The sequence below is a fragment of the Camelus bactrianus genome, chromosome 17 (assembly GCF_048773025.1).
Source record: "Camelus bactrianus isolate YW-2024 breed Bactrian camel chromosome 17, ASM4877302v1, whole genome shotgun sequence".
In the NCBI taxonomy this organism is placed as follows: Eukaryota; Metazoa; Chordata; class Mammalia; order Artiodactyla; family Camelidae; genus Camelus; species Camelus bactrianus.
The window spans coordinates 24071077-24095032 of NC_133555.1; the positions used below are offsets into that span (position 1 = coordinate 24071077).

Here is a 23956-nt window from a genome sequence, read left to right on the forward strand (position 1 = left end):
ATAATGCCCTCAAGGTCCATTCATGTTGTCACAAATGGCACGATTTCCTTCTTTATTATGGCTGAGTAATATTCCAGTACATATATATCACGTTGTCTTTATCCATTCGTCTGTCAGTGAGCACTTAGGTTGTTTCCATATCTCGGTTATTGTGAATACTGCTGCAGTGAACATGGGAATGTAGGGTTTTGTTTTTTTTTAATTATTATTCTATTTTCATTTCCTTTGGCGATATCCCAGAAGTGGGATTACTGGATCCTATGGTAGTTGTATTTTGAATTGGCGTAATCTCCATACTGTTTTCCAGAGTGGCTGAACCAACCTGGCCTTTTCTATTGCATTCTCACCAACAGTCTACAAAGGTTCCCTTTTCTCCACATTCTAACACTTATTTTTTCTTGTTTTCTTGTTAGTAGCCATTCCAGCAGGTGTGCAGTGACATTTTTGGTTTTGATTCTCAATTGACTAGTGATGTTGAGAATCTTGTCGTGTACTTGTTGGCCATTTGAATATTTTCTTCGGAAAAATATCTATTCAGTTCCTCTGCCCATTTTTTAAATTGGATTACTTGTTTTTGTTGTTGGTGGTGTTGTTACTGAGTTGTATGAGTTCTTTATATATTTTGGATATTCACTTCTTATCCATTACATGGTCTACAAATATTTTCTCCTGTTCCATAGGTTGCCTTTTCATTTTGTTTATTGTTGTTTGTGCTGTGCAGAAGCTTTTTAGTTTGATGTAGTCCTACTTGTTATTTTGCTTTTGTTGCTTGTGCTTTTGGTGTATCCAAAAATCATTGCCAAGACCAATGTCAAGGAGCTTTTTCCTAATGGTTTCTTTTAGGAGTTCTACCCTGTCAGGTCTTATGTTTAGGTCTTTAATCCATTTTGAGTTAATTCTGTGAGTGGTGTAGGATTGAGGTCCAATTTCATTTTTCTGCATGTGGTTACCCAGTTTTCCCAACACCATTTGTTGAAAAGACCCTCCCTTCCCCATTGAGTGTTCTTGGCTCCTTTGTCACGTATTGATTGACTGTCTATGTGGGGATTTATTTCTGGGCTCTTGATTTTGTCTTCTTGGTCAATAAGTTTATTTTTATGCCAGTACTATACTGTTTTGTTACTTTGACTTTGTAGTATAGTTTGAAATCAGGAGGCGTGATGCTTCTGGCTTTGTTCTTCTTTCTCAGGATTACTTTGGCTATTTGGTGTCTTTTATGGTTACATAAAAACTTCAGGATTGTTTGTTCTATGTCTGTGAAAAATGCCATTGGAATTTTGACCCCGTTACTATCAAAATGAAACAAATTAAATCACCCCAACTTTCTAAAATAAGAACACTTCAGCGTTTCATCTGTGCAACTATTTATTGATTTATACTGTGGTCATGCAAATATTTTTCCTCTTTAGCAGAGTCTCAGTCCCTCTCTTTGTCTGAGACACAAATTAGAGTTTTTAAAATAGTGAGAACTTGAACACATTATTACAAGGTAGGGGATGCAGTCCTTTCTCTCGCAAGCAAGGAAACTTGACTCTGAGAGGTAGGATGATGTCCGGAAGCATGTTTTGGCCTCTTGTCTTTGTTGGACTCTTTTTCCTTGTCTTGGATTTTAGTAAGGATATAATCTCAGTTCCAGTTTGAAAGGGAGACCACAATGCCAGGTGTCAAATCCACAAATCAATCCTCTCCTTAATTGCTGAAGTTTGACATGTCCCCATGTTTGTCCCAGAAAACTGAAAATGTTCTCTTATTAGCAGTAGGGAATTAAATTTCCTATGTAGACAAATTAACTTCTAAATTATATGAGAAACAAACAAAAAACAATCACCGGGCGGGGGGGGTGGGGGAGAAGAAAGGCTTCCTTGTTCCGACTTGAAGCTTTCTCAAACTAATTTCTCTCCTCTCCCCCTTCTCCATATTTTTCAACAGACTTTATTTTACTGTTTGAATTCACCATTTAGGTATTACCTTCTCTGAAGAGTAGAGTTTGGTTAGCAGCTCTTTAAAAAAAGAAAAAGAAAAAGAGATAACTTAGTATCCTAATTAAAGTGGAAGAGATCAAAATAGACTACTGAGATGAAGAGTGTTTTAAGCCATGTAGCTATTATGTTTGGGCAGTTCTTGAAAGAGGGCAAACACTCTTTAGGGAGATTTAAAATGTTATTTTGCTTTAAGTATGAATCTTTTTGTAAAAATAAAATATAAAAGGATGGGAATTGACTTAGAATAGAAAGACAATAGACTAAAGAGGGAAAAGAATATATTTTGTAGGTAAGCCAAATTCATGACCTTGTGCATTAAATTTTTTACAGGAAAATCCACCTTACAGTGGATTTAGAGCTTAATAATCTTCCTCCTGTCTAAAACTGGTGATTGCAAACCCTGGTTTTTCACACACCCCCTCCTACTCCTGATCTGCCTCCAATTGTCTCAGAAGTGACAAAATAATCTCCAAGTAAGTTTAATTTTGAATCAAAAATAAATAGACCTTCTCTCTCTTTCTCGCTCTCTCTTTTTTTTTTTTTTTTTATAGAAATGGGAGGATGAGGCAGAAGTCAAAAGGGTCAAGACTATTAAAGATTATTTTATTTCTCATCCAGGTCTTGAGCTAACAAGTTAAAACACCTTGTACATCGAGCAGAGGAAACCTGTCCCTTTTGACATCACTTCCATTCACATAGCTCCCCCGACAGGAAAAGGCCAGATGTCTGGTTTCCAGAGCATTAGGTTTTTTTTTTCTGAGTATCTAGTAAAATTAATTTTTGGAAGTTTGGAGAAAAACTGCAGCTCCTTCTGATCTGTAGCATTTTATGGTTTAATAATGTCATATACTAGAAATGTTTCAGCTGAAAATGGGTTTTAAATATTAGGCGCACTTGGAATAGTCTAAGAAAGGCTGTGAAAAATTCTTGGACAACCTTTATTTTGAAAACTCCATTATTCTAAAAACAAACAAACAAACAAACAAACAAAACCAAATTCATAGTTCTCCTGGAGAACAGTGGGTGCAGTGTCATGTATGGTAAGGACACTGAATTAGGGAGGAAAAGGTATATGGGTAGATTTCTTTTTCCTTGTCTGATTTCTACTAATTGTGTACAAAATATACATGAGATATGTGGTATTTCTCCCCTCTTTACAGAAAACAATATTTGTTAATTCGTAGGTAAAGCTAATTTGTCATGAGGAATATAAAGTCCTTTCATGGGGTATCCAGGTCCCTTTGGGAAAAAAAATTTTTTTAAACATATACCATGCGGTGCAATCTGTTCCAGTCTACAAGGAGGGGAGTGGGGAAAGCTCTGGGGTGGGGGAGGGGAGCTAGGGATAAAGTCATCTCTGGGAGTTTTCGAGGTATTTAACTAGAAATGAGGGAAATGGTCTTGCTGAAGCCTAGAAATATCTTCCCTTCTGCTCTGAATCATAACCCAGGGTACATTAAACTTACGCCCTCTTTAAAAACTATCTAGCGAGTTAGTCCATTTAGGGGAGCAGAAACCTGTACCTTTCCAGAGATGGTTAAGTTGCTATTCATTCTGTATTTTAATCTAACCTACTGGTGATTTAATTTACAGAACTCAAAGGAAGTGTGTGCTCAAATATTTGATGACATTCATGTATCAACCGCTGTTTAATTCTGGAATGTGCTTACTTGCTTGACACAATATTTTACCATCTCAACAAATGTTTAGCCTTTTTTCCACTTGACTAAAGAGAAATAAGTTTCACATTGCTTCATTCACCTTCTTATGTGCATATGCTGGGAAAGATTGGATGTTAAAAAAAAAAGAAAAAACTTCCTCATGTTCTCTGTACTACATCTAAATCTGTTTACCAATTCAAAGCTGCTAAAAAGCCCTGCATTCTCCTGCTAAATCAACTGGATGGCTAGAAACCAAACTGCAATGTAACAGGGGGAAAAAAAATGTATCAATTTATTTTCGTGACAGAACATTCTTGAGAAGGTATAAAATTGTTCTGGTCTCTCTGCCAGTTTTCTTTTTTTCTTCCTTTCTCTGTCTTCCTTTTTAAAGGGCTTTCGGCTTTTAAGCCTATCCTTTTTATAGTTGTGTAACAGTTCTAATATTTTGTGACATTTTGTATTGTGACACTATAGATGAAATTGTCATCGGACTGACACTCCGTGCTGTTTATTCCTTAATTACAACTGTTAACACTGGAGAGAAGTGTGTGGATCTGCCAGTGCATATTATGAAAACAACGTTATTGTTACCCACATCGACACCCACTCAACAGGGTATTTCCAAGATGATAGTTTCAAGGAACTTATCAGCACAATGGACTTTGTTATTGTTTGTAGCTTGTCCTCTTGTCGTCTTTGAAAATCACAAACCAGTTTGAAATTGAAAATCTTTCATTGTGAGGTAGACTCCTTGACTAAGCAGGAGATACTTCTATAATTAGAAAATTAAAAAAAAATTTTTTTGAGTGGTCCAGCAGTGGTGGGCTGGGAAATCTTGAAGCTCTTGAGGGTTGTCACCCAAAGCCTTCTGGCAGTTTGAGAAATAACAAAAACAGAAGGGGAGGAAAGGGCAGATCTGAAGATGAAAAGATGAGAGAGGAGTTACTGGCAATCTTTAAATAACCAAGTGGAAATCCAGTAACCAATACCAGCTCTGATAGGTGTCCTTTTCCAGAACCTAGTCTGAGCTCTCCTAAACCTGGGAACTCACTGAGTGCTTTGTAGTTCAGTTCGTTCTTCCAGAATTCTTACAGGTTCACTTCCCTATGAGGGGCAAAAGCCTATGAATCTATTTTCTGAGCGATATTATTATACTAAAGCAGTCAATTGTCACTGTCTTTTCATTTGTTAAAAAAAAAAGAATGATAACGGTGAACATACAACCGCTTTGCTCCTGTGCCTTGTCCCCAGCACAAAACAAGTAAAAGATCAAGATTCTAGAAAATGTAAAATCAGAGCCACTGGCATTCACTGTTTAGATAAGAATGACTGAAAGTGATTAAAAAAAACAATCACACAACACTCATTTAGCAACTTATTTAATCAGCAGTCCACCTTTCAATACTAGTTCTTAATACTTCTTTGGGTTTGGCTGAAAGCAGATTCCTGATGTTGAAAGAGTAGGTGAGAGCCTGCGAGTTGCCGGTAGATTTCCCAGTTTTCGTTGTCGTTGAGGGGGTAATGAGACAACGTGAACATACCCGATTCCCCAAAGCGACCTGCATGTTCTTGAATACTCAGCTTTACGGAACAGGTTTTTTTTTTTTTTGAAATAGCGTTTGAAGAAGCTATCACTGCGCCTCCTTCTGAATGGTATTTTCTGCTTCATTTTGATTCTCAACACCAATAGGATATGGTGCTCTTCCTAAAAGAAACTGTTCCCATTTGGGAATATATTCTTCTACTGATGCCCAGTAAAGAGTCTGGAAAAAAAAAAAAAAAAACGTCCAAAAGTAAAAAAGCGTATCAGGCAATTGAACTTGGCTGTTCATAATAGTCTAAATGTTTATTCACTTAAGTGTGTGGGTGCGTGTACACACACACACACACACACTCACACATATACGTAGAATGCACTTCCTCTACAGAATATTTTATGTTAATTTTAGAAGAAAAAAAAAAAAAACCTGGCTACTTACTAGTGTTAATTTTCAAATTTCTCAGTAAAACCGGAGCCTGGCAGAATTACAGGTTTCAGAATTTTATTGTGATTTTACGCGCCCTCTTGTGGCCAGTCTTGTGATTATTACCCGTCGTACTATTTGGGGCTACACCATCATGGTGAGTTTTTGTTTCATGTTCCCGATCCCACAGCAAATGATTAGCCATACTAAAATTATCGCAATGAAATGATACAATAGGAACAACTGTTTGAGAATGAACAGAAAAAGATTTGACCCGGGATGAGATCAGGAAGTGGAGTATAAAGAGGATGTTTTTGGATTCAGGTGAATCGACCCCTTAATTGTATGGGGGGAAGCACGTTAAAAATAAGCATCCACTGTATCTTTCAGAAGAGCACTTGATAGGGCATATTGTAACTTCTTCCCCCCCCCAACTTTTTTTTTTTGGTATAATGAGAAAATAATATCAACATCATCCAAATATTTTTAATTCAGATAACTCGGAAGTTGAGATGCTGTGTTACTGGCCTGACCATGGCAGTCTGTATGATCTACCAGCTCACACCATGGTGCTCTAACGTGTCTACAAGCCTGGGTGGTTTCTAGGTTGAGTGCCCTAAGGAGGCCAAAGAAAAGGAAACTGCCAAAAGCTCTGTCATAGGAGGGCGTTTTGTATTAGATCGTCACTATCAATCTCTCTTTGGGAAGTTCAGCCAAAGAGATCACGTTGGGGACACGTGATTATTCCCTCTGAGCATTAAAAAGGTAGGGGGGTTCTGAAAGCTGAAGATGGTGAGGGAGTCTCTGTATCTATGCATCTATGCATGTGGTCTGAGAAATAGCCTGACATGCTTAAAATAAAGGTCAGCCTGCTGTGCAAGACTAGCCAAGAAAAATACCAACCCAAGCCTGTGGTTGGCAGTTTCTCCGCCATTCACGGCTGGATTAACCCCTATTGTGTGGGCCCTGTACGGGCCAGAGGAAGGTATTGGAGAATTCAACAAAGAAAAAGACATGCCCAAGGCACAACTTTGTACCGGAGTTTTTTCTGTCCTTGATCACTGCCTTTTCTTATTAGTCTAGATGACACAGAAAATTGAAGGGCAATTCTCAGCCTTTAATTTTGAGTCTGTTCACATCCCTGGTTAGGCAGCCAGCCAAACTGTATTTAAAAAAGGTCATTAAAAATATAAAATCTAACTCTTCTATATGTAGCAACTTCCCTTTCAGCACAAATACACTCATGTACCAAATATGGTTTATTTTTGCTAACCATCTTCCCAGTCTGTTCTTCAACTGAGCAAAATTAAACAGACAAAAGCCACACTACACTGCACGATAATATGCATTTAAACAGCGTTGGTTGCATTTTTGGTGAAGAGACTGAAGTGCCATTTCTCACATCAGCCATCAGGAAAAGCATTTTGGTTAGGCATGCAGTCGTCTTAAGACTGAGTGCATCTTGTCTGTTATGATTTAACAAGATAGTTATTTCTAAGTAATCAGGTGAAAAGACACAGGATTTCGGTAACATTTGCACTTGATAGAAATCTTTTTAAAGCAAGATTCTTATGGATTACCTATAGTCCGTACAAAGCATGGCATGGCATGCTGGACGTAGAGCAATCACACACTTCTTGTTTATTTCATGGAAGGACTAAATCTGAGTAATATACACACACAACCCCTAGTTAATTTACAACGCACTACGAACAGAATAGGGTCTCTTACATTTGTTCATTAAGATTCTCACCTCAAGAGAAACCACCTCAGGCCGTGGAAGTGGCTGAATCCGGGTCTGAAGAGACTTCTCTGCCGCTTCTATATCCTGTAACAGATAACAGCATTTTAAGAACAGAATGTATTTACATGACACACACCAGTGGCACCTGTAATAGCAATATCTATACCCTTAAACTCTCCTCTGGATACACAGTTGGAACTGATGGAGGGACACTGACGGAGAACTGATCATTGCTTAATTAACCAGTTTCAAATACAGAATGCAGGGTTTCATATTGTAAAATAAAAGGCAGGGGCTGGGGGTGGTACTTCTAAGTTCTGCCTCCTTCATTTTAAGTAGTTAGTAAATGCCAATAATTCTTGGAAAAAGAACTTCCTCTAAAACTGCTCGGAATACCAAGTTAGCTTTAAAAATCATTAAAAAACAGCCAGATGGATAAAATAGTCAAATATTCTGATACTCAAAACAATCAGATACTCAGACCCACACTATGCTAACCTGAAAAGTGAAGAGTTCTAGTCTGTCCACATCATCCAAGCGGTATATTAATGACACAATGAGGTACCTCAGTTCTCTGCAACAAAAGCCTTTCTATAATACTGTCTAAATTTTTAGTACTAGATTTCTAAGCTAATTTCAAAGGCAAGTTTTATTGCTAGGTAGTAATTCATTCAGTTGATGGCATTCAAGCACCGGGCATGACTTCATAGTTGGACTTGAAGATGTCTATATTTGCTCTTAGGGTTGTTCAAACACAAGAGTATTTAAGGTTAATTCATACCCTGGTTAAGATTTTACCTAGATCTGAACATAAAGTGCACGTCCAGAAATGTAGGACTTGGCATGTTGTCACAGAAACATTCAAGCCCTGTTTAACAGACACTCCCCAGGTCAGCACCTGCGTTGTCCTGTACTTCCTGGTGTTTGTCAGGTTCACAGGGGCGTTGGCTGAAGGCCGTGTAGATTTCGTCTGCTTTGAGCCGCGTGAGCTGATAGGAAAGAGGAAGTTCTCTGGTCCCTGTACAAGCACTGGAGCAGTCTAAGCACAGGGCTGTTGGACAGACGGAGAGCGATGGAAAAGGGCGTGGGAGTGGGGTGTGAAGAAGCCAGCGCTGAACAGGAGAAAAGAGATAGCAGATGGCAGCGGCGGGAGCAGGGAATGGGTGTGAAATGGAAAAGGGAAAAACAGGAAATTCCCTAAAGGGACTCCCCGAAGTTGCCCAACCATTAATGCACCTGCTGTCTCGAAGAAGGTGACTTGAAGGGGAAAAACAACTATTTGGGGATGTAAAAATCCTGTCTAGTAGCATGTCTATCCCATACCAGAAGTTCACGGTCAACACACACGCTAAAGCACTTTTGATGCAAATGATACGACAGATACGTGAGACCCAACTCTTCCGATTATGCTGAGATTTTACCAGGACCCGGAGAATCACTTTTTATTTTCACAAATCAAACAGAATAAAAATCCTAACCCCAATTTTACCGTTACTCTAAGAACAGTTGTGAAGTTCTCCTTACCGGTAGATCTAGGCTCCACTAGCACCTATCAGCAAGATGAGACATTTTTCTTAAAGATCAGAAAATAAGGACACTGAGTGTCTCTTACAGAAGAGCAGCTTTGTAACCGTGAGAGCAGACAGGAGGGAGGTGTGGCCTGGCACAGCAGGTCTCTGGTGACTGACCTGACTGTCATCTTTGCAGCATTTCCACAAAGGGTTATCACCCCTCCAGGGAACTTCCTCCTTAGTTTAACTTACCTCTCTGACTCCTACTTCCTTCTCCTTGGCTGGCTCCTTCTTCTCCTGTTAATCCGAAGTGTGGGCTTTCTTAAGATTTGTGACATCTGTCCCCATCTTTTTGCTTTCTCTCCCTCCGAGATTGTCTCTTAACTAGCTTCAGTTCTTAATGTAGAGGGATGGCTAACTTTTCTTCCAGCCCTTGTTTCTCAACCTGATAAAACTAAACTCTTCTTTTCCCACTGAATGTGTTGAGTATATCAGAGAGGGAAATGAATTCACTTAGATAACGTGTTGTAGTCACTCTCTCCAACTCTTATTATTTCTGCCGTTTAAAAATTCAATGCTCCATATATTGTTCCTTCAGGATGAATTTCTAGTCTTTCCCTGTTATTCCCTAGGCTATGGCCGTAATATCACACTTAGTCATTCAACAAATACTTAACACTTACACTCATGCCTAGATTCTATCTCATTTTACTTGAATTCATATGTAACATGGAATTGATTAGTTTTGCTAAGAACTACTTTAAATATGTCCTCCCCTAGACTGAAAAAAAAAATTGGTACCCACAATACAGAAGATCAGGCATGAATTCCTTGGCCTGACTCAAAATGTTGGCAAATTGACCCCAGCCTTCTGTAGCAGGTTATATCCTAACGTTTGGATTTAAGAGCCTTCTCTTTAACTGTGTGCTGCCCTGCAGGTAAATACTATGTTTCATACAGCCTTTAAGCATCTGAGCATCTAACAAAGTGCAGGGTATGTACTAGGTACTTAAATATTCATTAAATAAAGGCTGAGGTGTCAAAGTTTCCTGAGTATAAACCAAAAACTTAAAAAACAAAACAAACCGAAACAGGGGTGGTAGGCAGGGAAAAGGAAAAGAGATGAGAGGAAGGAAGGCTAGTTGGCCAGCTTTACCTGGCTAGGCTTTGTACTGTTTTATAGATTCGTCACGAGACCATTTAAAATTTTATACATTTATAGAACAAATGACAAAGCAGTCCTTACAATTTAAAAATAAAATGAAACAAACGGAACTGCTATCTAGTCGGTGGTATAACCACACGGAGAATAATTATTGCACATCAGGCGGCCTTAGAGCACAGTAATTTGACTGAGCATCCCCAGTGAGGTACACTGGGGAACAAAAAGGGTGGTAAAAAGTATCTGACCGGAAACCACTGTCAGCAGTCATATTGGTGGTGAGACCGAATCTTTCTGTGTGCTCAGATACTGTGTCTGTATCACAAGATAAAGTAAGTAAGTTATGTTGGTGGTGCAAGATTCTTGAGGAACAGATTTTTGGTTCGACAAAAAAGTGAGAGGTACAGGATCCATGATTCTAAGTTAAAAGTCTTGCAAATTGGAATTTGGGAATTTCTGACATGAGCTCTTTATTTTGTATTTTATCTTTAAAAGATGTATTTTATCTTTAAGAAAAAAAAAATGTTGCAATGAACACCATGAGTGCCCAGATTGAGGGCTCTAAACATATTTCCTACCAAAAGGATCCAGGGCTCCCTGGAACAACAGCCAATTCCAGGTCTGAGCAGCACATGCACATGATGAGCCCGGAAGATTTCACCAGACCAGAAGGAAAGGAAGCTCTCCGACTCTTATGATCAGTCAGAAGCATTCAGGAGCTAGCCTGAAGAGGCTCCCACTTGGTAAAAATGGGACAATTTGAAAATAAATAGGAATCAAAATTTAAATGGATTGAAACATTTAAAATCCCAGACATCTTAGGAAAAAAAAGAAAAAAAAAAAAACCAAACCAGCAACACCTAATCAGTCACTTTTAGAGGATACCAGAGAACCAACCTATTATTTTGAAAATTAAATAGAGAATCAAGCACTCACCATGCTTTTTTCTATGTGAAATATACCTCAGTGTAACCAAATAACTGACAAAGGGACATTTCTCTTAATATAAATAATCAGCAATTAAAGAAGAAGGAATAAAACAATCTGAATGTTAGTTTCTGCAACCCCTAGAAATAAGCTTAGGCAGTGATCATCAGTGACAGCTAACATTCCAAAAAAGAGAGACAGCCGGGCATTCTGGAAGCATTCTTCCCCCACACCTCGGAACCTCAATCTGATCAGGCCTCTGTAGTTTGCACTGTTAATGCCGTATCCTTTAGCTTCATGTAGCTTCTGAGCGCTTGAAATGTATGAGTCTGAATTAAGATGTGCTGTAAGTGTAAAATACACACTGAATTTTGAAGAGTTAGTAAGAAAAAAAAGGATCAAAAATATTGACTGACTTTTTATAACATTTACATTTGAACTGTGTTTGAAATTTTAATAACATTTTAAGTAACCTGTTTATTTTGATATTACTAAAAATGGTTACTAGAGAATTTAAAATGACATATGTGGCTTGAATTACATTTCTGGTGCACAGCACAGCTTAGATCTATCAATTACAGGAATTAGGGGAACAGAGGAACACACCGTGGACAACGCAGTGATGGCTCAGCCATATCCAGGAACTCTACAGGGCAAATGACCCAATTCCTTCAACAGATATACTTAAAAGAGGGGAAAAAGGGTGGGGCGGGGAAATTTAGGAGACCTATCCATCAATTACAGATTGGATTTTATTTGGAACCTGAATGGATATTTGAGGATTTATTGTTCATTTCTTAAGTTGATACTGCTATTTTGATTCTGCTTAAAATAGTGCTTATCTTTTAGTGATAAACACTGATGTATGGAAAGAGACATACTGAAATACAGACGAAACAATGCAGCATCTGAGGATTAGCTTCAAAATGATCTGAAGCGGGGGGTGAGGAGTATAGATAAAACATGATGGGCTGTGACCTGAGAATGATTGAATCTGGGTGATAAGCGCACGAAGTACATCCTTCTCTGCCCTCTTTTACGTAGGTGTGACAATTTCCATAACATTTAAAAAGCATGTTGCCATTGTGGATGTTACTCTATGGTATGATTCAGAAGCCTATATAAATGAGTTTTATAGGAAAAGTAAACCATAAGCACAAAAAGATCGCTCTCTTTCCTTCTCTCTACCAACACCACTCCCTCCAACCCAGCTCTGGCGGGGCTGGGTTTCATCTTTTAATCTGCTGGAGGTAGCAAGAATGACATCCTGAAGCGTGAGGTGCAGGATCACTGGTACAAGGAACAAGTAGGCTTTCGTTAAACTTATGAACTGGAGCAAGGGAGACGTGTGAGGAGGCGAGAGAAGGGCCGGGAGGTCCCTGGCCATGCTGGGTGGCAGTTGGTTGAATGCTCGAACTGCCAACTGCCCCACGGAGGCTTCCAGGGTGTTCCTGAAGGGAAGCGCTTGCTGTATCTGCAACCATTTGTCCGCACAAGATGACATTTGTTACCAAAAAATCGCCTCTTTGGGATAAATTAAATTTTGTGGAGGGAAAGGTGGGAGTGATGATAGTCTGTACCATGGAAGTCCTAGTAGAAATAAAATCTCCTGTGTCTCAGAAATCCGCCATGTTTCTGTTTTTAAAAGGGAGGTAAGTTTCACTGTCTGAATACTAACAGGAAAACCCACTGAGCCTGCTTCCCAAGCCCACTGTCTTGTATGGTATTTACTGACTGAACCCTCACTGTGAGTTTTCTTCACTGCTTCTACTCATGGTCATTCTTTTATTAATATGTTGGACTCTTTGATGGGATTAGTGTCTTTTAAAATAATTCTTCAATATTTTTTGTTAATTTATTTTTTCAAATGCAGTTAGAGAAATTTCTTGTTGGGATTTTATTAAATTGAAAGATGGCTTTGTGACAACTGATTTAGAAAAATAATGGTCTCCCCAGTCAGGATTAAGGCGTACATCTCTACTTAACTTTTCTCTTCTATCTCCCACTAAAGTGTAATAATTGACTTTATACCTGGCATGCAAGTCCCTCGTTAGGAGCGTTAAGACAACCCCCCAAGTATGTGTTTTATAATTCTATTGCTAACGCGAACGTGATCTCCATTTTCCAACTGTATATACAGGATTGCTGTTGACTTTTGTATGTTTATGTTTTATCCATGAATTGTACTTAAGTCATAATATACTAGTTTTAAAACAACTTTGGCTTCTCCAAGTGTAAAACCGTATCATTGAAAGATGTTGTATGACCTTTCTTTGCAAAAGTTAAAGCTCATGCCCTTTTCACGTTTATTATGCCATCGTACTGTACTGTTCGGAACATGTTGAGTAAGGTGAAATAATGGACAGTCATAAGGTCATCCTTAGTTTGTTACTACCTTTATAGGAATGCTTCCAAGTTTTAACAGCACCGTTTTAAAGTGCACTCTGTACTTAAGTACCTATCCTGACAGAACTCAACCTGTTCTTGACAAGGGGTATTAGGAGTTATTACCTTATGGTTTCCTTATCTTTAAACTAAGTGATTAGCCCAGATCAGTGGTTTTCACCGTTCCTTAGGGCCACAGCAGTGCAGGAAGGAAGGGCTGAATGGATAGGGCTTTGGGCTAAAGCATGTCCACTTTTATCTATTTTACATCTTTGGAAAAAGTTTTTATGTTGGGGAAAAAAGAAAAAGAAAACCTCTAGATGAGAATCTAATCTATATGCTTTTAAAAGTCTTTCCCAACTCAAGTTGTGTACTCAAGTCCTATTTATTTTACTTTCACAATAACTTCTATGGTAGAGCCACTAACATTATATCCAAAGTCTAAAAAAAAAAAAAAATATGAAGGAAAGAAGGACAAAAAGCCTGCATATCCAATTATTTCAAGTATGTTAAAAAAAAAAAGGGAAAAAACTGCATCTCTAATAGCAAGCATGCATCTGGCATGTAACAGAGGCTTGAAAAATGTTTAGAAAAAGACAAAGGAAATATACAAAAATAGACTAATTTCTAGATGGGCAGGATGATATGGGAGATGTGCTTTCTCATCTTTGCTCTTTCAAGTTTTTTACAGGGAGTCTTTATCGTTATCTTCCTTCTGGATATGATAGTGATTTCTTAGCTACCCTACTTATCCGATCTCATCATTCGTAAAATCACTTTGCATCTAAACAGCAGATGAATCTTTCTTAAAGACCCACTCTTATGTTTCTTACATGAGTCTCTCTTTTTTTTTTTTTTTTTTTTTTTTTTGCTTGCTTTCAGTACTATATTAGCTCTCCATATCAAGTCTCAACTTCTTTAACTGGTCTCACAATACACGTTCAACCTTGTTTCCTGTGACTTTCCAAGCTAGTTAGCTCAGGGTCTCATCAACATTAGTAAAGCCATTTATTCTTCTGGTCTTGGCTCTTCTGTAAGAATCCAACAGAATGGTTTTCCTTCTGCCTACTGAAACACAACTCCAGCTTCGCTTCCTCTCTGAGACCTCATAGAATATTCTAGCTCTCAAAGAGGTTTTACACTTACTCCTCCACATAATTAATGTTTGATCATCCGTGGTCTCTATCTTGTGTGTGACAACCTTATGTCATCAACTAAGCCTGTAAGCTACTTGCTCCAGACTCTAATTTGTACGTACTTGGTTATCCCCACTTTCTGTCCAGAACTCGCTCAACAGTAAGGACCCCTTGGACCCTCATCAAATACTTGCTCTTTAAAAGAAAGACACTTAATGTCACCTGCACTTGCTGTAGGTAAGGAGCAATCAAGCCTTCAAGACTTCTAATTTAGTTTTTCTGACTTTTCACAGCAAATTCTAGATTATCCTATATATTTCCATTTAAAAATAAATATTGCAAACACCATTGGGCAAGTAAGACATATGGCAATATAGAATGCTTTGGTAGCACTATGGCTGTGACTTAAATTACTGTGGATCAAACTGCCAGAAACTGAGAAGATAACTGAATTTTCCCTCTCCCTTTATCCTCCAGTGAGGACAGAAGATAACTACATCATGCCTATCGATGAAAATATTTAACAATAAAAAACTGAAAACACTGCTTTATAACTTAAATAATATAGCCTCACTACCAAATGTTTTAGTCATAGGATCTCTTGGAAGCTTGAATGGAAGCAAACTTTAGGGTTTTAATTATGGATGAAGCCATACAATTCTGGAAGCAGAGTATAGCAAGCAGCCAAAAATGTTACACATATGATTTTACTCCAAATGGGCACACTGGCCAAATGGCGAGGCCCTGCGCAATCACATACTTTGACCACCTCCTCCATCACCATCAGAGAAGATCTGGGAAATCTGTTATCTTAGATATGAATTCTGTGTGTCGACTGTGGCCCCAGTAGGGCAACACCAAATTGTTCTAAATACATTCTAGGTACTTTACGGTGTTTCAGGATCTTCCTACAAGTAAAAGATGGAAGATGGAAGCTGTGTCTTGTATTTGTTACTTCTTGCACAAAGGTGACCTTAAAATTCCCCCTGTAGTCATTAGTTTTTCTGGCTAATGAAAATCATGTAGCCTAAGGAAACTTCAAGATTTTTCACTTTAAAAAACGAGAGTCCATATGCTTCTTACCCAGCTAACGTGTTTAAAAAACAGGTAGTGAGCCATTAATTCTATTTGTTACTCATAACAAAGAAATCATATAAATATCAAAGTTATGAAAAATTCACTCAATCTTTTTGGCAAAAGTGGGAAAAAACCTCTCTACTTAAGTCAGAGAATCTTACCTTTAAAAGACTAAGGTTCCTTTTAAAAGCAGTCTCAGCTGCTTGCATCTGAGATGCCTTTTCCTTATTTTGACCTCCAAGTTTATCCTCCATTTTTTGCAGTAATATTAATCTTTGTGATACTCTAGAAAAAAATGAAGATTATATACAGTTTTAAAAAAAGGAAGCATTTTATTCTTGACCAATGCAAAGAATTCATTTCTTAACTGCACCTCACTTCAATTCAACCTATTTTGAGACCCAACTACTATGTCAATTTAATAGGATAGTGAAATTACTACGTCAATTAATAAGACAGTGAAAAACTTGGGTCATTCAGTTAAGTCTGAAGTCTGGGTAAAATTATTTTTATTTTCATTTTCATTAACATACGCTGTTAAGTACATGCTTGTTTCTGTTTTTGTTTTTTAAACTTCTCTGGTCTTTTGAAATTAGTGTTAAAAATTTTTTAGTGAAAATGCAAACTGTAATACATATCCCTTTGTACACATACTTATATATACCTCCCCACACACATACATTGATATAACTTGCTATACGGAACCTTCTGCTTAACACTTCAATACCCCTGAATCTTATGTTACACATTTAGAATTGTGCTAAACTTCCATATGTTTGAAGAAGCAATAAAAATATTTTTTTCCCTCTTTTTCCAAGAGAAAGATGATGGTTCCATATATGAGTGAGAGGCTGTGTATATGCATGCATACTCACAACAAGGTAAAACAGTAATTTAAGGATAATGTACAAAGTTGTAATTATCAAAGTGCTTTGCTATATATATTATACTTCAAAAGCTTCTCATGGGTTAAATGCTCATTTTACAAGTTTTTGGTCCTATTAAGTGATCAGATGAGAAAAAAAATACACAAATAGTACACACAACTGTCTAACCGTTTCCCAAATAGTTGAGATTCTCAAGAAATACTAGGTTGTATAGGGCTGTTCTTGAGGGTAGGACTAAAAACCTAGGTCTCTGAACAGTCATTTTTGTAAGAAAAATATCTTAGAAGGCCACAGAAGAGGGCCTGGTAATTAATTAAAAGAAAACATGCGAGCCCACAGACAGAGGTTTGAGGAGGAGGGCTCAGTGCAAAATGAAAATGTGGGGGCCATGTTAAAAATGTACTGGGAATTTCAGGACGGCGACATTAGAGCCCTGCAAGTGATTGCACAGATCATGGACCCATGAAAGCCAGCCCTCGATAAAGAGGCTTAGAGAAGTTCATTCAATACCAGTGTGGAGCCTGGAAAGGGCAAGAGGAAGAATGAATTTGTCTAGATATTAGTAACAAAAAGTAAAAAGACATAAAACATAATTATACCTTTTAATTTTTGTTATTCTCGACAATGACATTCCCTAACATCAATCTCTAAATTGATCCTAAAATCATAAAATCTCTCAAGTGTCATAAGATTAAAATGACACACTTTTAGTTCACTTTCCTGTGAACTCAGTTTCACTAATAAAGCCAATACAGTTTGTACATTGAGATTAGCCTTAGAAAAACAAAAACAAAAACAACTTACATTTTATCATGTCTTTTAGAAAGGTGAATTTCTTGAGTGAACAGAGACGTCATCTTTAGTCAAAGCTGCCCTTACAAGCTTTCTGCTAAATAATGAGAACGTTTAAAGTTACTTCTACCACATGTCCTCAGCTTTGCAACATTTGATCATTTCAGCACCTCAACCCATTGGTTGAGTACAACTTGAGCTGTAATAATGTATAAAAGAATGCATTTAAAAAGATTTTTACTCACAGCACAGTTTTCCATATGCCAGATGGATCCCAGAACACTATGATACAGGTAAAAACATATTTCACATTTTCCCCTCTTTTCTCCCCAGACTTTAACCTTAATCAGAATTCAAAACAAACAAGCAGCTGGTACTAACACTAGTAAACATTTTATTGAATCAACAGACAGAAAACAAAATCCACTCTGTAAAATTTAACACAGGAATACCATCCCTCACACACGCAGACATAAAGGTAAACAAGTATGAGAACCAACTGGAAACTCATGGTCTTTCCTTTATTGGAAGACTGCCCAGTTCTACCATCTCTCTTCCAAATAGGGAAGTATTTTTCATTCCTAACCAAGGAGAAAGGCACAATTAGGTCCTTTCACTTTACCTGGGCTGCTCTGGACTCTGACGTGGGGAGTTTAGGGAAATCCATTTTCACAAAACGTTTTACACCAAGAGCAAGCTCACCTTGGATGAAGTGCCTGGGCCAATACAGACAGAGATCTAGAGAACTACTCTGAAGGCTGTGAGTCTGAAGGCAAATCATCTGGTTGGATACAAGAGCTGAAGGTGCCTGCCCAAAGGGAGAATGCAACTTGAGCTGTTATAATAAAAAACAGGGCTGAAAATTCCTTCTTGGGATGAAGCACTGGCTTTCCTAAATTATGACATTAATACTGATTAACATCTCCTGAGTGTCTAGCACTGATTAAAAAAAAAAATTTTTTTTTTTCCCTGAGCCTTTCCTTCAGCACGCGCACACTGAGTGTAGGACACTGAGTGCAGCCAAGAGAAAGGGAAACACCGTCCTGCCCTCAACGGGTTTCCTCCTCAAGGCGCCTCTCTGTTTTCAGCACCACGGACAGCAATCGCTCGCAGGCTCGCCCAGAAGGGGTCGAATTACAGATAGTTTCCCCGAAGTCACTGCAGGCCAATCCTCGCCGCCTTCCTCCTAGTTTCCAATGCAGCGTCAAAGAAGTCCCGGGAAGTTAGTCCATGGTAACTTCTGTTCTGCTGCGGCCGCCATCAGCACTTCAGACAAACCCCAAGACAAAGTCTGCCTTTTGAATCGAAGATCTGCATCTTCTCGGAGTCATCAGCCCACGGACCACTCCAGCCCCTACTCACACTGAGAGGACTCGGGAACTTTCCTCATCACCCCTCCTACCCCCCCCCCCCCCCCCCCCCCGTTAACAGCTTGCCCCTCACAGGCGCGCCGACGCTCAGACCCTCAGGGCACTCACCCGCGGGCCGTCCTGCTGTCGGACTTCTCTCGCCCAACTCGGTCCGGACCTCTTCCGGGAAGGCGCCGGCGGCTGCGCAGACCTGGGCTTGGACACGCCACCACCTTTGCGCAAGCGCGATGCGAGGTGACGTCATCACGTCCATATAAAAGGAGGGCGTCTGGCGCCAAAGGCTAGTGAAGTGACGCGGCTCTAAGAAGGTGAGGGCTGGTGAGGGATGTCGCTAACCCCATAGAAGACCCTTTTGGTGGTAGTTTAATTTCAAGCCCTTTAGAAATGGGACATGAGTATGTTGAAAAGGATCCAGAGAGTGAAGCTGGTTTCTTAGAAGCTAGAACATCGCGGTAGAGTGTGGAAGGGGGAAAAGCACTTGAGAGTCGTCTGAAGTGTCCGGACTTCACAGTCACTTCCACAAAGGCCTGTGGAGTGGCTTCAGAGAGCTTCGCCCTGGGCATGTGATGCTGAGTCGGGCAGCAGAACCCTGCCCGCTTGCAGGGGAGCCCCTGTAGAGACAGTAATGTTGATTTTTCATTTCAGGAGGAATTTATGTGTCAGTTGCTGTATTTACGTGGATTATCTCATCCATTGAATTCCCCACAATGCCTGGTGAGATACATGCCATTCTCCTCATTTTGACAGACGAGGAAACAAGCTTGGTCATTTATTTAGGGCGTAGCTTTGAAACCTGTAGAGCCTCGATTAGATTTTCCCACAGCCCTCAGGACACACACTTGGGAATAATCCCTTAGTGCTGTATACTGCATTCTTAAACATCTTTTTTTCCCCTTGAAATAACTGTGAGTTACGTGGTACTAAATTACAGAGGAAGAAATTGAGGTTCAACACGGGTAATGTTTTTTTTTCGTAAAGGTTACTGAGCCTGTAAAGAGCACAGAGCTAGGATTCCAACGTAGGTGTTTAAATTTTTTTTTTCCTTTTAGAGTATCTACATAAAATCTAGCTCCTGCTTCAGGACTATTGCACGTTTGTTTTCTTTGCTTGGAAAACCCCTTCACGAGATACTGACATAAACTATTTCTCATCTTTTAATGCTTCTTCCTCAGTGAAGCATTCCCTGAACCCCCCAGTATAAGATTGGAAGTCTGTTTCTTCACTTTTACGCTCCTTCTCCTGCTTTACTTTTCTCTAGAACACAGCATCATTCCACGTATTTCATAATCATTTGTTCATTTGTTTACCAGTGTTACCCCTGACTAGAATTTGAACTTGCTTTTAAAGGTATTTTTGTCTCTTGTTTGCTGAGCAACTAGGACTGCCTGAGCTTTAGGTGCTTAGTAAATATTTTTGAATGAATGGATGAAATAATTCCCCTGAGGAAATTCCATCATAATTTTACAGGTCTTCAGTTGCTAGGACTTTTGATATAGCTGTTCCACAGCCTTACTTTGTAAAGATTAAAAAAAAAATAGACTTCTGAATGGTCGTATGTTCTAGGGAAGAAATGGTGCTTTTTCATGGTTACAAGGCATTCTTGTTTGTCTTTCATGGAAGTTAACAAATAAGGATTTTTCGTAAATTGATAGTGAGTTGCATGAAGTAGAGAACTGGGAGAGGGCGTATTAAAGCATTTGTATGTTGCTTAAGACAGACTTTGCTCATCTCCCTGCTTGTAAATTTACATAATGACACATTTGGGGCAAACCCAGCTCTTTCAACTTCTAGGTCAACTTCTTTAGATCTTTGCCCGCCTTAGCAGTGAACTAAGGAACACCTTGGAAATTGTCTTCCAATTTTGAGGTGAATGATAGGCAGGGACATCTCATAAATACTTAAGTTACCTGGATAGATTATGCTTATTTATTTTATAGTATCCCCTGAAAGTATTTACTTCCTACCTCAAGATCTGCTGGGAGAGCTCCCCTCCTCCTGACATAACCCGTGGGTGATCCTTTCTGTGAGATGCCTGGCCGGGGAGGAAGAATTCCTGGCGGTTGCACAGGCCAGCTATTAATGTACAGCTTCTGTATTTATTAGGTAAATTTAGGTACTTTCTGGGGTGAGGTATTCATGGTCTCCCATGCAAATTACCGTAACCTACTAAGTAACACCTGGCCCATAATGAGGCATTCTCTAAATATGTGGCAAAGTTACTGTTTCCTAACCCTAGACTAGTTCTGTCCACTAGCCTGCTATAATTGTCCCCTTCGCCTTATTATTTAGAAATTCTTGTGCCATTTAGTCATAAAGATGTAGTTATTAAACATCTGTAAGATGTAATCTCTGCCCTCAAGAGCCTAGAATCTGGCTGGGCTCCTAAGGTATATGCAAGATGCTAGAGGATGGCGGTTGACAACATAAAGATAGCTAATATCTACTGAGTATTTGTTCTGCACTTGGCACTTTGTACAAATTACCTCTTCTAGTCCTCCTAACAACCCCATGAGCAAGGGTGCTGGACTCTTACTGTCCCCGTTTTTACAGCTGAGACAACTGAGGCTTTGAGAAGTGACTTACTTAAAATCACACTGCTGGTAAATGAACTCCAGCTTGTTTGGTGTTAGTATTCTAAGTAATTATATGTATCATATTGAAGATGTGTAACATGCAGATTATGAGCGTGCTAGAGAACACAGGAGCAACCACTGCTCTCTTGGGATAGTCTCCTTGGCATTTTGGGAGATTGAGGTAAGAGTTTGAAAAGTGGGTGGGATTTGGAGACCTGTTTTTGTGATTGGGTGTTTCAGGTGTCAAGTGAGTGCAGCATGAAGTCTTCTCCATGAAGTAGGCAGCGTGTGTGTGTGTGTGTGTGTGTGTGTGTGTGTGTGTGTGTGTACGTACATTTACATGCATACTTGAGAACACACGTGAGGTGAGAGCCCGTGGAAAGGAAGCATTGAGAAGAGTGTTTTCTTCTCATTGCCCCCAATTTTGAAAATTTCATTCCTGGTGCCAAAGAATTTGAAAATAGAGGTTTGTAATAATAAAGAGGAGTTATTGGAGATGGGACTGGTGTAAGTAGTGAATAGAAATGAGGATAGAAAGGAAAGACTTGAGGATGAGAAAGGAAAGACAAGATTTAAAGAGGAAGAAATAATGAAAAGTATTGCAGAATCCTTGACAATTTCAAAGAGTCCAAATTACTAACCGTAAACAGTTATGGCTTATACGGAAGCCGTCTTTTTAGACCTCCTTTGGGTTTCCTCTGGATGGTCAAATATTAAGAAACTGAAGACCTCACGCCTGAAATGAAGTTAGTTTTTCTTCCTGTTTTGGGAAAACCCAGTTGAAATTTGGTAAAGTGGGTCCAATTGCCTGTATTTCTACTTTTCACTTTGAAATAAAATCATTAGAATTTTACCTTTTTCCATAGCTGTGGACTGTCCATTTTACTATGGAAAAATATTCTACACTCAGAATATATCTGAAATGCTTTAAATTGGCCCCTGATGGATTTTGGCCAGAGAGACTTTACGACCAGATACCTCTTTGGGATCTTTGGTCAAAGACTCAGCTATCAGTCTAGGTCCAATCAAATAAAATCAGATAAAACTCTGCAATAGAGGAAACATTGTCACAGCTGGTGCCTACATTGTAAACATTCTTGACTGAGAGAACAAAGCCATGCTGACAAAATTATGCTCAATTCTAGAAATTTCCAGTGACAATTTGCATATGCCTTTTCCTTCTAGGGAGACAAAAACCTCACCCATTCTAAAATTTATCTGAGGAAGCATTAGAATTTTAAAGTTGACAGCACACATGGTAATTCTTAGCAAATCCTTTGTACGTTGTATACATAGACATACATATATATATACACATACATATACTTGTTACTTCTCAAGTTTTAGTCATTTAAAACGCATCCAATCCTTCTGTCTTAAACTGACACACTTCAAGCTGTGTATAATTTATAAAGATCTGTCTGTCTATCTATATATCTTGTCTCCTTGATTTCCCAGTGGCTTTCAATTCATTCACTAGTTTCACTGTAACTCTTAACTCAGGTTTTTCTTGAAGCAGGAATTTTCTGTTTCACAGCCTTCCTGCCTATTTATTTTCTCCGTTTGCCTACTGTTTTGCTCTTACAAATCCTGTAATTTTATCATTAGTTCACTCTTGAGTACTTAGTTAAAAACCTTCTTAAATGCATACTTGCCTACCTGGTAAGCATTGATTCTGCCAGTCCCGTCTTTGTGTGATGCGGTGCAGCTGTGCTTATGGAGAACATTCAAGGCTCTTTGCGCCAGTTTTTCATTGTTATTGTTTGCTATCTGCATCCCCTTGAAAGCTTTTCTATACTTTCCTTTGGAAGAATAAGAGTTGCAGTTTTACTGCGTTGCACCATCTTTGTTTCAGGATCTAATGATGTGTAAAAATATTGTCAGCAAAGGCTGTTGTGGTTTAATGCGTTTGGGACAGATACTTTTTTTAAAAAAAAAAACACCCATATCTGTCATGTATATATGAACACTGTGAGAAAATGTTTTATCTAGTTTGTTTTTTTTTTTTTTTAAACATTTCGGGTGAATGCATTTCTTTTTTTGCTAGAGTATCAGGTCTTATTTTCAAATATGATTTTATTTTTCTCTTAATTACCTCTTTGGCATTGCTTTCCAGTAATGACTTTCTTACAAGAGCTGAGCAATTTACTGATGGCTTATTCTTCCAAACCTCAGATTTGGAAACGAATGCCACTTTTAATATAAGAATATTAAAAATGTAAATTAAATATGCACTTGATTCTTGACTAATTTGCATAATCAGATTTTTCAGGTGTAAAAAATGAAATAACTCTTGAATAGCTTTACATGTAAGTCTGCTTTTCTTCGGCGCTGAAAAAAAAATACAAATAGGAGGCTATAGGAATAGACTGAAAATTAATTTCCTTGACGTTTTTAATGTATATCCTTAAGTCCAATGTGTATTAACTGCTCACTGCTTTGTTCATACAGTCAAAAGTAATGTTTTAATTAGATTAAATGTGAGCCTCACTTTTTAGTCCACTTAAACTATTTGTGGCTGGTACAAATGTTAATAGTACTTTGAAAAATTGGATACTTACTATTTTACAGTTTTGTTATTTGAAGAATATTTATTTGATATGAAATAGGGACTAAACATGTTGGCCTAAAATTTTAAAGAAGAGTAGTGAAGGGAAAAAGAAATGGATTCATTTTAACTCTAGATGGCAGTTAAACACAGCTAACAAAGACCAACTTGTTTGAAATACAGAAATACAAAAATAGTAAAACACACATTCCGTCCTACCATCCAGTTAATTATATT

The 23956-nt window shown here is 38.5% G+C and overlaps 1 protein-coding gene across 8 annotated transcripts; it reads right to left on the minus strand.

Annotated features, from left to right (window-relative positions):
* Window positions 1–5006: 5006 nt before the first annotated feature.
* Window positions 5007–18819, minus strand: CEP15 (centrosomal protein 15). Of its 8 annotated transcripts, XM_074344572.1 has the most exons (8): window positions 18707–18819; window positions 17931–18036; window positions 17241–17325; window positions 15711–15834; window positions 9115–9159; window positions 8250–8340; window positions 7361–7435; window positions 5270–5406 (listed from the first exon to the last, which is right to left on the minus strand). In XM_074344572.1, exons 3-7 carry the CDS (start codon window positions 17291–17293, stop codon window positions 7377–7379), a joined length of 372 nt encoding a protein of 123 aa, XP_074200673.1. In that variant the 5' UTR covers window positions 17294–17325; window positions 17931–18036; window positions 18707–18819; the 3' UTR covers window positions 5270–5406; window positions 7361–7376. The 8 variants fall into 8 exon arrangements, with proteins under 8 accessions (XP_074200669.1, XP_074200666.1, XP_074200668.1 ...); XM_074344573.1 differs by lacking the exon at window positions 9115–9159; XM_074344568.1 differs by lacking the exons at window positions 8250–8340; window positions 9115–9159 and having other exon boundaries at window positions 5007–5406; window positions 17241–17322; window positions 18707–18817.
* Between the last annotated feature and the right edge of the window lie 5137 nt (window positions 18820–23956).

What these genes read in the sequence shown, in the direction of transcription:
- CEP15 (XM_074344566.1), bottom strand. Translation starts at nt 17,293, where the DNA reads ATGACGTCTCTGTTCACTCAAGAAATTCACCTTTCTAAAAGACATGAT. An exon ending in GGAACCTTAGTCTTTTAAAG is followed by an intron (nt 7,436 to 15,710) that starts GTAAGATTCTCT and finishes TATCTGTTACAG; the next exon opens with GATATAGAAGCGGCAGAGAA. An exon ending in CTGAGGTGGTTTCTCTTGAG is followed by an intron (nt 5,407 to 7,360) that starts GTGAGAATCTTA and finishes TTTTTTTTCCAG; the next exon opens with ACTCTTTACTGGGCATCAGT.